At 33.3% G+C, this 13,627-nt stretch overlaps 1 protein-coding gene across 1 annotated transcript in view; it reads left to right on the top strand.

Annotated features, from left to right (window-relative positions):
• Smp_158830 (putative transmembrane protein 1/tmem1b) overlaps positions 1 to 13,627 on the top strand; it is a gene marked incomplete at its 3' end in the record, with an annotated part of 39,135 nt that overhangs the window by 21,794 nt on the left and 3,714 nt on the right. Inside the window, exons 11-15 of the mRNA XM_018796497.1 lie at positions 1,835 to 2,475; positions 7,237 to 7,466; positions 9,212 to 9,464; positions 10,932 to 11,464; positions 12,932 to 13,032. Coding sequence (XP_018651633.1) covers positions 1,835 to 2,475; positions 7,237 to 7,466; positions 9,212 to 9,464; positions 10,932 to 11,464; positions 12,932 to 13,032 — 1,758 coding nt within the window. The remainder of the gene's footprint in view (positions 1 to 1,834; positions 2,476 to 7,236; positions 7,467 to 9,211; positions 9,465 to 10,931; positions 11,465 to 12,931; positions 13,033 to 13,627) is intronic.

Raw genomic sequence — 13,627 nt, 5'->3', positions numbered from 1 at the left:
GGCGACCAAGGGGCAAATGTACTGCTAACTGGTCTACTCTGTACTACTCTATAGACGTGAAAAATAGTCTGTATGAATAGAATACATGCGCAGATTGCTCTTTTTTCATCATAGGTTTTTTTCAAGCCATTCATCGCTCATCAATAGAACAGCTGAGTTTTAATTAGTTCAATTCATAAAAAGTTGTTTTTGACCACGTAAAACAGCTATTAAACGTTTGTCTAAGAAATACCCAGGTTACAGTCTATTTTCCTCATAATCTCTAACTACTCACCATTCGAATGATTTATATTCTTTGGAAATCATCGTATTAACCGATAAGTCCTGTTTAATTTGTCCCTTGTCTATTTATAATTTAGATCTTCTATAGAGATTGGATATCTCGATTTTTTTCTATATTTGTATTATCTTATTGGGTAAAGGTAAATTGAATTAAGGAATAATTCAATTGAACGCCGGAATAAAAGTATGCTAACTGCTTTATAACAAAGATGTTATCTGAATCTATATGTTGTGTATGGAGCATTTGGCTATTGAGCATTGTATCTTAAGCTGAAATTTTACTCAACATATTTTCGTATTAGCGGTTATATGACATCTCTAACATTCAGATAGTGAATACAGATGAAACCTTAGTACTATAATTTGCGTTAGTCTCTCTATTTCGTCAAGGTTTATTCTGTTTTTATGTTACCACACTGCCGTCTTAATATTCGATGTTTAAGTATGTGTAGTACATGTCTCAACCACCTCATTTGATGAAGATTCACTAACTCACCAAATGATTCGCCAATCTTTATCTTGTACTCTTCGTCTTACCCCAACATTGCTCATTCGGTGGTCCTAAAATACACGAGCGATATTTCTATGACGCTTGTGATCGAATACTAGTAACCTATAAATTCCTATTCTTAGTGACCATGATTCACACCTATAAAGTAGAACAGAACAATTTGCTGCTCGGTAAAATCTTTGGTTGGTGATAGGCTGACATCTCGATATGAAAATGAGATGTTCTTGTATATTTATAGAAGCACTTCATTTTTACAAAAGTAATCTTGATACACATACCTCAGTACATAAACCTCTTTTATAGTCATATTTTATAAATGATTACTTGTAAAGCGTATTGACATTCGTATCAAACATAAATAATCATATTTTTGATACATGAACCATCAAAAAAGACGTAACAGAGTTGAATGTAAATTGGACCGATGCATATATGTGCCTGGTCCTATGTTGTAGCTGACTGACTGAATGTAAATTGTATACCTTCAAAATGATGACGGTAGGTTTTTTTTCTTAAAGAAGCTTTTTTATGGAGTATGGAAAAATATCTGTGAAATTTATCGGTTTATGAGTCGTATTGAAAATAATTGAAGTACAGAATAGAAAATTTAGTTCCTTATAGACATTAGTAGCAATAAATAATATGGCAGATATGCTACTTAATTCTTAATCTCTAATGATAAACCACAGTTTATCGGGTATATTGACAATATGTTCTTTATTCCAATTGACTTAAAGTTGTACATGAAATAGGCACTGATAATTTTGTCCAGAACGACAATCGAAGCTCTGGAATTCAATCATCTTTCTCAAACGACAAAATACTATCTAAAGCTGCCACCTGATCTCCATCATTTCAAAAGTGTTAATTGATTTCTGTTTCTTGTTTGTGCAAACTCCATTCAAATTAATCATATCCCAAAAGTTTTGAATCAGTTTCTCAGTTATTCACTATATCATAAATTGTTTATTCCTTGTAAAGTTGCACTCTTTATACATAGACCACTTATATTACTATACAATTTTCTTTCTATGACTACAGAGTACACATTAGTGGATCAGAACCTTCATACATTGACTGGCAAACATTGTTGAATCCAAATGAATTTCTACCTTATCATGTTATGGATAAAACCAATCAATTATCGATGCCACAGTTAGATAGCCAGCTGCATTTGATCAACTTGACCACTGCTCCTAGTATCTCTGTTGTCAAGAGCTTAGCAGGTAGTAATGTGCATAACCCGATAACCATTGGTAGTAGTAATAATAATAACCGTAATAGTAATAATAATAGTTCTGGCAGTCATAAAGTTATCTCACGTGGTCAGTACTCTATTTCATCTGAAAAGAATTCAATACAATACAATAAGTACCATTTACCAACAACCGAAATGACAGCCTCGATTCGTCGAAGTTATTCCAGTATACCAGATAGTTCTAAAGAATATCTGAATAGAAATTTAGCACTTAAAGGAAATCAATTGAGAATTAGTAAAATGAATAGTCAGTCACGTTTAGGTTCATTGTTAAACGTTGCTGCATCATTGGCCAGTAGACCAGCATGGAAATCTCAAGATACTATAGGCGTTATGAGTGATGAGCATAATAATACTCCTATGTCTACGCCACATATAATACGGAACGGCAGAATGATACGGATACCTTCTGATGGCTTAATCGGTAAGCATAAAAATTATAAAGGCGTTATAAGCATACATTTGTACTATTTTATTGTTTAAAATAAAATTTTAATGAAATAATGACCTTCGGAAATGTAAGAGGAAAAAATGAAATTTATAATAACTATAATATAATATATGGTGGTCCAATCAAAACATGATTAAAGAGGATACGTCTATTTTGCTACAAGCTTATCTTAGGGAAATATAGGTTTTCTGCATTATATCTTCATCATTTAAATGTATGACTTATAGGAAACATATAAACAAATTCTGGTGTATTAACTTACACTTACATGACAAACATAGCTTTTCATTCTTTCCGTGTCTGCTTCCAATTTACGACTCAGTGTCTTCTTTGATCTACTTCTTTTCTTTACACCTTGACTGTTCCAAGGTAGAGCTTGCCTTGTGATACAGTTTGTTGGTTTCCGTAAAATTTGACCTATCCACTTTAACTGGAAGTTGCTTTGTTCTGTGCCATAGTAGGTTATTGCTGATGGTGTCTGTCTGACTGGTGATGACAAGATACCAGTGGGGACAACCGGATGTATTTTATTATAATATTACAGAATGTCTTGGTCAAATCTGAGAACCGTACAGTAAACACTTCATTTACAAAATGTCAATCAATTGTCTCAGACTTTATTGTTCCTTCGTTTCCATACCAATCATTCTCTGCTCTCGTTCTCTTCTCTTGGATCTTCTTAATCTTCTGCCTCCAGACATTTCACTTTCAATTGATGGTGCATACTACTTATACCTGTCAACATCAGTAGCACACACCACAGTAGTCGTCCTCTTAGTTTCAGCTCAGTACAATAGAACTGTCTTGATGTTTGTATTGGAAGTACTGACGTAAGTGTTGTTAAAAAGTTGTTTTGAGTTACCTATATCCTTTAATTGTAGGAATGTTGTCTTTGCTTGATGATTATTACATACGCGATCTAGGAAGAAAGTGATCATTCTGTTGCGAGAGTCATTTCTTCTCACATTTCATAAAATCCATGTAGTACGATTAAATATTGCAGCTTCTTTTTGTAGGTTGTAAATTTGTTTGATGTAAAGTACCTCACACAGCCATAAACATCATACTGATCAATTAAAGCTTACTACCGGTTACTGTTTACTTTGTTTGGTCGAATTCTTCACTTCTTTGTCACACCTTGTGTGATACTAGTAACACCAACAGCGAATAGCTAGGACACTTTTCAGTATGGTATTGTGGAGATTGCTCAGCCCCGGATTCGAATCTCGCCTGCGGGACCGTCAGTGCGCACTGTTGATGAGTCGCATACTAGGAAGAAACGGCTTTACAGTGCTTTTAGGTTTTTAATGGTTGTTTAACCTCGATCGGTTCATGATTTTAATAAAACCAGAATACTGTTAAATATTTGAATATCGTTCGTGATTTTAGGTTGTTCGACCTCAAAATCCCTCATGAGAAGAGAGTTTCTGTAAGGGAAATATCTTGTAATCATGAATAATTAAATTAAGCTAATTTATTCAACAGTTGGGCCAATATCAAGAGTGACACTCATATGATAACTATTTCCCATTGTAATTTCACACATCATTCCGTGTAATCATAATTATGAAGTTCATATAGACTTTCGCTTTTTTTACCATTCCAGCTCCCAATTTCCTTTTTAGTTTCATATACAAATTAATTCATGGATCGTATTCTTCAAAATCTAGATATACTATAATCCATTTCTTAAAAGAAAACAAATGATTTCAGCAAAGAATAAGCTCCAATAATCTCTTGATAGCTAACTGATATTAATCGTATAATTGCTAGGATGTATGCAATCCTCGATAATATTTTTCGCCTATCTTTAGCCGTTACCTTCTGTTAAAACATATATTCTTGTAAAAGTCTACATAATATTATTACTATTAGCTTTATTCAATATTATATTTTTGCTGCAATATAGAATTATCAGCGCAAATTACTTGAACAGGTTTCCGTTTCTTACTTCTTGGTCGATCCTGACGATAAATATTGAGTGATCGCGAGTTAGATGTTAGCAGTTGAAGAATCGACGTCTGAATGATATACATTCTTTTCGATGCATATTCCCAGCAATCATGATATCTCTGATTGGGCTTTTTTGTAACTTGTACATCGAACGGTTGTAAACTTTTCATAAACACACCTGAATAGGTTATACGATTAATAGGCATAATGATGTGTTAAGACAAACAAAACCAGATAACTTGTTGAAATATCTAGATGAAAAGAACAAGTAACCCAGTTATTCAAGCAGACCGCCTTTATTATTAGATATAGAATATCTATTATTTATAACTTCAAAGTTACTTTTGGATGCGCACTGCTGAGGAGTCCCGCAATAGAACGAAATGACCGTCCAGTGCTTCCACGTTTTCCACGGTGGTCTAGTTTCAATTGACTCATGATTACTTTTATTTGTTTACTGAAATTCATCTCTTGACTAGCTAACATTATAAGTTACTAGTCGTTTCTTTTCACATTTTCATGTATTAAACGTGTCTACATACAATCACTCCATGTTTCTTTTCTTCCTTTTTGATTTACAGGATTACTATTGTCATACTTTATAGACTAACTGTTTGTATTATTTATAGTTAGAGTCATTTAAGAACCTCGGTTTATATATTCATCAAATCTAATGACTTATCTATCATTATTATTATTATGTTTTGTTGTTGTTGTGTTAATCATAAAATTATATTTTTTATGCCGTGAATAATCAGGTATTTACATCCCTAATATCAGATCCTAACAATATTTCATTTAACCCGTTTAGTTGGTGATTATGCAATCTTTCTCCAGTTTTTATGAAAGTTCTTCATTCGTTTTCATCAACGTTTTCAATCAAAAACTTACTTTTGAATTGATAAACTGAAAATTAATCATTCGATTGTTACGATTAAACATTGTTTAAGTGTTACCCATTCTTTGTTGATGTAATGACATAGGTCTTATCTGATTTAGACATTTTGGTGCATAATATTAGTATGACCTTAGTCTCCTCTATGACTGAACCAATAATATCGATGTTTCGAATAAGTTATCTGATATGCTAACACTTGTTAGCGCACACGAAACCCCTATTCCTAAGTGCTAATCAGAATATATGAATGAGACAGCCAATGTAACTATTATCTATCCCAATGTAAATGAATTAAAGTACCACAAAGCACCATAAATATTAAACTACAGCGTTTACCAATCTGAATAAAGCCCCTAAATGTTCCGGTATGGCCGAGGATAGTGAGAGTTCACTCTTCATCTCGAACTAATTTCATATAGCCAAACGTACATAGTCATTGCCATTGAAGTCCTACTCACTGCCTTCTCGAAACGGAGGTGTTTACGAAATTAAGAGGATGAGAAGCGAATGTCCAGAACTTAGACTGGGTTAGTGGGTACAGAGAATCCACCTTAGAAGAGTTGGAAATCCATAATTTCAAGCCAACGGTGCACATGGGCTCCAAGATCCTGAGAGTACAAATGGCTTATGAACCTATTATTGGTCTACAACTACCATGAGACTGTATCGCCTAAAGTCGCTCCACTGCCTTATGGATTAGACCTCTAGGTCAAAGGCTCGCGATGTAACCCTCTAAGAAGGCCACCTGTTTCTGTTTGGGCACCCAGGAAGTACTCCAGACCACATAAACTTAGTAACTTATTGCGTGGCGCATATATATTTATATTTGTGCCCCTTTGCATCAATGTTTAGATAAAAACAAATCAAATAGCCTAAATAAAACAGGCTTATAATTAATTTACATTAATTTCGAGACAGAAAATTGATTACTAATATTTAACCATCTGACTATTCATATGTCTTCCTTTCTCAACTTCATTCTACTATTTCACTATTAACTATTTATCAAGGTGCTACACGCTTTTAAACTTGTCATTCATTTACAACACCACAATTTCATAAAACTAGTATACATTATTTATTTGAAATCTTGTATGCTTTATATTGACTTACTTACGCCTGTTAGCATTCGTGGAGGAGCATAGACCGCCCACCAGCTCGTTCTAAATTGACCTATCATCATAATGTATGAATGATTAATCACTAAATTAAATTATACACGTATGTATGTAATGAATAATAAACTCATGAAATGCAAACAATGTTGTGAAACATTCTTGTCATGTTTATGCTCAGCTCTTCCCTTTTATCTTATAAGCTAACTTGTGAACCTTTTCGCCTGTAAATTCATAAGATTTTTTTTAAAACCATATAAACTATGTTACATGTGATCATTGCTTCCTTACAAAATCTATGCTTTACGAAAGTGAAGCTATAATGTTGCTGAAAATGAGATCCAGAATGCATATCTGAACCGATTCAAACTCATTCTTAATATCAATAACAGGGAGACCTAAATCCTTACATCTGAATTAAAACCCATTAAAAAAGTTAATGGCTTTATGAATTCAGATCGGTCAGTGAATAACTTATTGGCATTTGAAGTAAAAGGTACTGAGTTTGAGTCCCAATAGGGATACCAACACGAGTATTGAGGTATATTCAGCTGATGAGTCTTAAATAGAGTGAGAAGTATTTACTGAATTCCACTGGTAGCTGCAATCCAAATTTACTATAATTTATAACTAAAAGGTAATATTGAGGTAATCATCTCAAGATGCAAATCTATATGGCAATAGAGATTGATCTAGTTCAGTCCTTATTATCAACAACAGAAACATTCAAGCCCTTATATCTATTACTTTATTTATTTTCTCTTCCAGAACCAAATATTCATAGTTCAGTACAAATTTCAAGACAACATTCACTCTGTTCAACGAAAAAACGATCACGTTTATCATTCAGTATTAATGGTAAGCATGATATGTTTGGAAATGAAAATACCGAATCATCTACTCCTGTTTCAACTAAAAATCCACTATTTATTTTAAATCACGAAGAGTCTTTTGTAATGATAAAACCTGGGTTAAATAAATTGTCATTTATAGCTAATGTAAGTCTATTTGTTCTATTTTCCAATTCATTTAACTATTTATATCAATAATATTTTGTGATAGTGAAGAGGATTTGTAGCTCAGATGAATGATTGAGGTGGATTTCTGTTCTCCGATCTGGTTGGTTTAGTCCAGCTCAGAGAACAAAACTATTTAAATGATATTTTTGTCTTTGAGGGAATACATTGCCACCTGATTGCGTTGCAAATCAGTTATAAATTACAGAAAAACTAGTATGTCCGGTCAAAGTAAGCCATCACTGGCTAATGAGTTTAAATAGACATTGTATTTTGCGTCACATATATATTATAATCTGATCCGTCACCCGTTTCAACTTTGTGTCAATATATACTTTTATTATCAATACATGGTTCCTGACTAAGTGGTCAGACTTTAATTGGCTGAGTATGCGTGATTTAGACGACCTCAACATACGGAGGTTGCTGGTATTCTCTCATAAATACTCTCAAGATCTTGCTTACCAGTTTTGATCTTAGAGTATTGTTTGTTCGAATAGTTAGGATCATTCTGATCTCTTCTGAAATACCGTTACGGTATGGGATCACCACTGTGTTAACTCATTCTTTTTTAACTCTTTTTAATAATATCGTTTTGTCCTCCATTCTTACACGGTAAACCGGAAAGCCATGTACCTATTTACATTCGATAATTTTGACGTTTGATTATAATTCCTTGAAAAAGCTTGGACCAGATTGCCAGGTGAAACGTTGGATTTACTTCAAATTCATTCGCTGAGATTTTACAAATACATTCTTCCTATTTAATATCTCATACCAACTCGGCGCCCAAATACTGTGAAACTATTCGATTTAATTTAGACGAAAGTTCTTATATATTAATCAACTAATGTGTAATAACTCTCTAATGGACATTATAGTAAATTCACAAGAAACCAACTGGTTTAGCCATTATGTTATTATAAATCACAAACCTTACACATATTATAGGTTATGTAACTACACGAATTGGTGATTTTCTTCCTACTATTGTCCATTCTGATTTTTCGTTGGAAGTAGATACTTTTAAGACTAATCATAACTAGTTAACTAATCCACTATCATAAGGTTAAACATATCATAGTTTTAATCTATGCTTGTGTTTTCGTTTGTCTTTCAGATTCTGAGGTAGCTTACAGTGTATAATACAATTTGTTTTTTGAATTCACTTGGTATTGTTTGTTTAAATCTTCCCACTGATGTTTATGACTGCAATTGATCAGTCTCTTGTTGGCATATGTGCATACTGTGCGTATTGCCTCGATATAGCCTTAATTCACAAGCATTATAAGCAAAGATGGATAGTGGCTAGCAGTGGAATCCAGGACATGCGTTTCATCCTATTTGGGACTCATCAGCTGGATGTACCTGCATCTCAGAGTTGATGTTCACTCTGGGACTCGAACCCAGCACCTTTCGCTTCAAACTTCGTCGCGTTATCTACTAAGCTACTGAGTCCTGATGCAGGTACATCCAACTGACGAGTCCCAAATAGGACGAAACACGCGACCTGGATTCCACTGCTAACCACTATCTATCTTTGCTTATAATTTATTTTTTGGTTTATATTTCCCAAAGTATTCGATATTTTTATACACACATCAGAATAAAGTATCAGTGTTTAATAGGTTAGATCATGAAAACGTCACTGCATATTGGTTAGATTGTTAATATTTGTCCTATTGTTTTTTTTCATATACTTTCATATATATATCATACAACTTTAGGTACCTGGATTTTTAATTCCTGAGCAAATATTTATTAATTGTCTTGATGAAATCAATACCGAATTCAAAGAAGCATCAAGAGAACAACAATCTATGGAACCGTCGAATAATAGTCGTTCCGAAGTAAATTTCGTATCAGATATAGACAGTGATGTTTTTGGGTCTAGTTGGCGTGATACTGCAATGATGAAAGCGTTGTTACCTAAACCAGAGATTTCAGTATTAAATAACTCGGGTGATAAACGCTATCCAGGTAAATTAGTAACTAAAAATAATGAATAGTGGTCATATATTTCTTTCAAACTTTCTTCATTTCCATTCAATTTCTACTTATTTCGCTACTTTGTGTTTTCACAGATACTACTGAAAACAGCTAAAGGTTTCATAATGATGCTCCTCTTTTTTCAACCTGGCATATAGTGTAGCTTAGAGTGAATAACTTGATCCGAATAAACAGTTATAAAACAAGATGTTCAATATCTTTTAGTGCTATTATGACCAACAATGAAATAGTTATTGCGTGAAGATTTCTAATTACCAACCTTTTCTCTTGAGTATTATGATTGGTTGCTTTGCTTTTTACTACACTTCTCAAATCACTGACTTAACAGGATTTTTTCAGGTTTTTTCTTGTACATGCTTTAGAATACTTTACTAAATTCATGTTAAAATATATGTTTTTGTAATGGTTACTACACCTGGATCATTTTAATCAGGAAGCCGAATTCACGTCCTCAGTACCTTCTAATCGTATAATTAATAATTTAGTCCGTTGTTCACTCATAAATAACTTCCTAAAATTAGGGACGATTAAATATTTTTGTTCTGTCACCTTGACAGAGTGATTGAGTTTGTCTATAGTGGTGACCCAATTTATCTTTATTGGATGGAGTATTCGTTTCTTTAGTAGATCTAATCATTCCAGCCAGGTTAATTGGTTAGCTATTTGTAAGACTAAAAGAAGAGACTTAAAGTGATGAGGCGAAGCTGTACTGCTGACTGTACAAATGTGTGATAACTGTAAGGTGTTTCCTTCATACATATCAGATACAGAAGTTTAAGAAACCTGCAAAATAGAATACTAGGAAATATTATTAGCAGTTGGACATTGTTTATATATTCCAGCTACATATCTGTTTAAGCAACTATTACGACAAAGTGAACACGTTTTGTCGGTCCCACCCTGGACATTAGATACTCAAGAATGATATCAGTAGGATTGAGTACTAAACTGAGCATTAGATTAATAGGCTTAACAGAACAAAAGACTTGATCAATTGAGCCACCCAATTCATTTATCCAATCACAATCAAGAACCAAATTAAGTCTGAAGATGGAATTATCAGCAGACTAGTACAAAGCAATCGACAAGTGAAATGAGACAGGAATCGATTTTATTTATGAAATAGTCTCGTATGTTTAGTGTCCCCGGATGATATGTTTGTCTTCTCTCATAAACCAATCACGGCTTAACTTGACTGACTTATCAACGACCTCAACAGAATTATTGAAACATGTGAAAAATGTTTCACTTTTTGATGTGGAACTTTTTAGTAGTATGCTCAGATCAATTTGTTGAATTGTTGGGACTACTTTCATTTAGATATCCAATATCCCGATGCTTAAAATATTAATTACCTACTCTATGGATCATTTTAAAACTTATTATTAATCTCTTAGTTTAAAGCATACTTTTGTGTACTTTAATTGTTATCCATAGTTGTATTTGGTACATGTCAACCAATTCCAGTTCGATTAAGATTGGGCAAATTGGGCTTACCAGAAGATTGTAAGTTAAGCACAAGTCTATATCGTATTTGTTCAAATAATAAAAATTTTGTATTCAATACTAAACCAGAAAATACTCATATAAATGTAAAGAAAACCAATTCCATGAAAACTTATAATAACACTAATGGTAATGATGGAAATGAAACAATGTTCAATAATCAAACCAGTATCACTGTTGATAGTAGTTATGAAATACGTAACCAATATAGTGCAAATGATTATTCATTAATTTCTAATTCATTGGATAATCATCATCAAGATGAACATTTGCATAAAAAGCATCAAACTTTATTTAGTCAATTTATTTTAGAAGATGGTCCAGTTGATTTTATACGAGAATATAATTCATTATCACAAAGTTTAGAATGTAAAATGAATCATCCTATACCGACGTTTCCACCTGGATGTTGTTTACAATTAAGTAGACCATTATATTTATCGGCTACATCTTGCAATGATCAAGTAAGTATATCTTTATTTGAGTAAATTGATGATTTTTCATTGTAATGATGCTTTTTATTTTCATTTATATTGAACCTAGTCATCAGTATATTGATTCTGAAAACAATTAGTTATTCATAGGTGTTATATCGTTTGTTTGATATGAAAACAACGTCTAAGTCTATCATTCTAGAGAGTTTAGATCATTGAAAATACACGTGAAGATTTGTGAAATAAACTTATGTATCATCATGATAGCCCCCAAATGCCCTAGTACGGCCGAGAGTGAGGAGAGCCCGCCCTCTCTCTCGAAATGCTCTCATATGGCCACGCGTATATAGCCTCTGTCAGGGAAGTCCTACTCACTGCCTTCTCGTGGCGGGGTGTGTTGTTTACGTAATTGAGAGAACGAGAAGCGAATATCCGGTACTTCAACCGGGTTGGTGGACATGGAGAATTCACCTAGGGGAGTTGGAAAACCCTGATTCCAAACCAATGGTGCACATGGGCTCCAGTATCCTGAGGTAACAAATGGCGTACGAACCAATCGTTGGTCACCGGCTACCATGGGACTGCATCTCCTTACGATGTTCCACTGCCTTGTGGATCAGATATTTAGGTCAAAGGCTTGGGGTGTGGTCCCCTAAGAAAACCATCTGCTTCAGTTTGGGCACCTAGGCAGTATCACATCCCTCACACAAATCAAATGATTTGTGCGGCGCATATATATCTGGTGCCCCCTTGTATCAATATTTGTGTGTTCAAATAATAATAATCATGATAGCTTATAGTCAAGTTTTATCGTATGAGTGAGTGCCTGACATTATCAAACAACACATCCCTCTTCCTTTTTCAGTGATAGCTCTTATTCTCTAAAATCAGCTTTAAATATGCGGATCTGCCGTAATTGAACTTTATACTTCATGTCTTCCATATGCTTTACATTTTTTTACTGGTCGGACCAAGAAAATCAGCAGAATAAAATTTACTTTTTCTGTAGGTAACATTACCAAGTTTTGATTTGATAATTCTGAATAAATTGAGCATTGGGTAGATTGTTATAAATAAATAGTATATTTGTAATATCCCAATGAGTAGAAAATCTAATTTTTCCACTCATTGGGATATTACAAATATATTATTTATTTACTAACTTTTTGTCTCACAGACTATGTACGTGTGACGCTAGAGTCGTCATCATCGGTTTCCAGATACTTAGGGACTGAATCTACTGTTGTTGGTCGTTTGTTTTACAAATTATTTATTTGACTTGGTAATTTCCTAGGAAAACCCAGTGATTCGATTTGACCATCTGTTATGTATCACAAGCCCTTTTTACAATAAGGCGCATTATTTAGCCAAATTACTCACAATTTACTTATAATCATACTTGGTTTATACTGTTTTTGTACTCAATTGTTAAGCAATGAATTTTAATGTAAACAAATGAATATTCATTATAATCAATAAAGAACTTCTTTGTCTTAGTTTGCCCTTTCAATGCCTAGTGGACATTATTGTATTCTACCAGTAGATATTATCAAACCTCTTGGATTCAATTTGAATATATTCCCTTTACCTAAAACATAGTAAGTGAATAATAATAATAATATGCTTACTAGTTAGATATTTATTGTATGAACGAAATTTGTAAATTTTCTTAGTTGCTATTTATTGTTAACAAACATTACTTCTTGAAGTGTTGGAAAGGATATAAACCTCAGGAATGAATGTGCTCTAAATTGTGTTGCATTTGCTGTATTAAATGTTACATTAAGAAGTTTTCATCATTGTTGGACAGCATGTGAAGAACAGCGTATACGCCTAATTAAAGGTTATTTACTCAAATTATTATTGATTGAATCAAGGCTTATGATACACTATCATCTGTATTGAACACGTTATAGATACACTCCTAGAAATCACCTGACTGTTTAGAGAATCACATACTATTAGGAGATTCAATTATATACCTGAAATACGAAGATGATGCAGTCATGTTAACAAATTAAGTAACAATGGACGAATTCTCGAGATTCAATAATCCTGCTTTAACTGTAGAATGTTGCTTCAGAGCTCAACATTCTCAACCCTTTAGTATGACCATAAACTATACGATCATGAGAAACCCACTTGGCTGTTACCAACTTGCGCCATGTGCTTATTCACGAAAATCTCACAGTT

This window comes from Schistosoma mansoni, chromosome 4 (assembly GCF_000237925.1).
Source record: "Schistosoma mansoni strain Puerto Rico chromosome 4, complete genome".
Lineage (NCBI taxonomy): Eukaryota > Metazoa > Platyhelminthes > Trematoda > Strigeidida > Schistosomatidae > Schistosoma > Schistosoma mansoni.
Note: the sequence above shows the minus strand (reverse complement) of the source record. Positions and strands in the feature narration are given on the sequence as shown.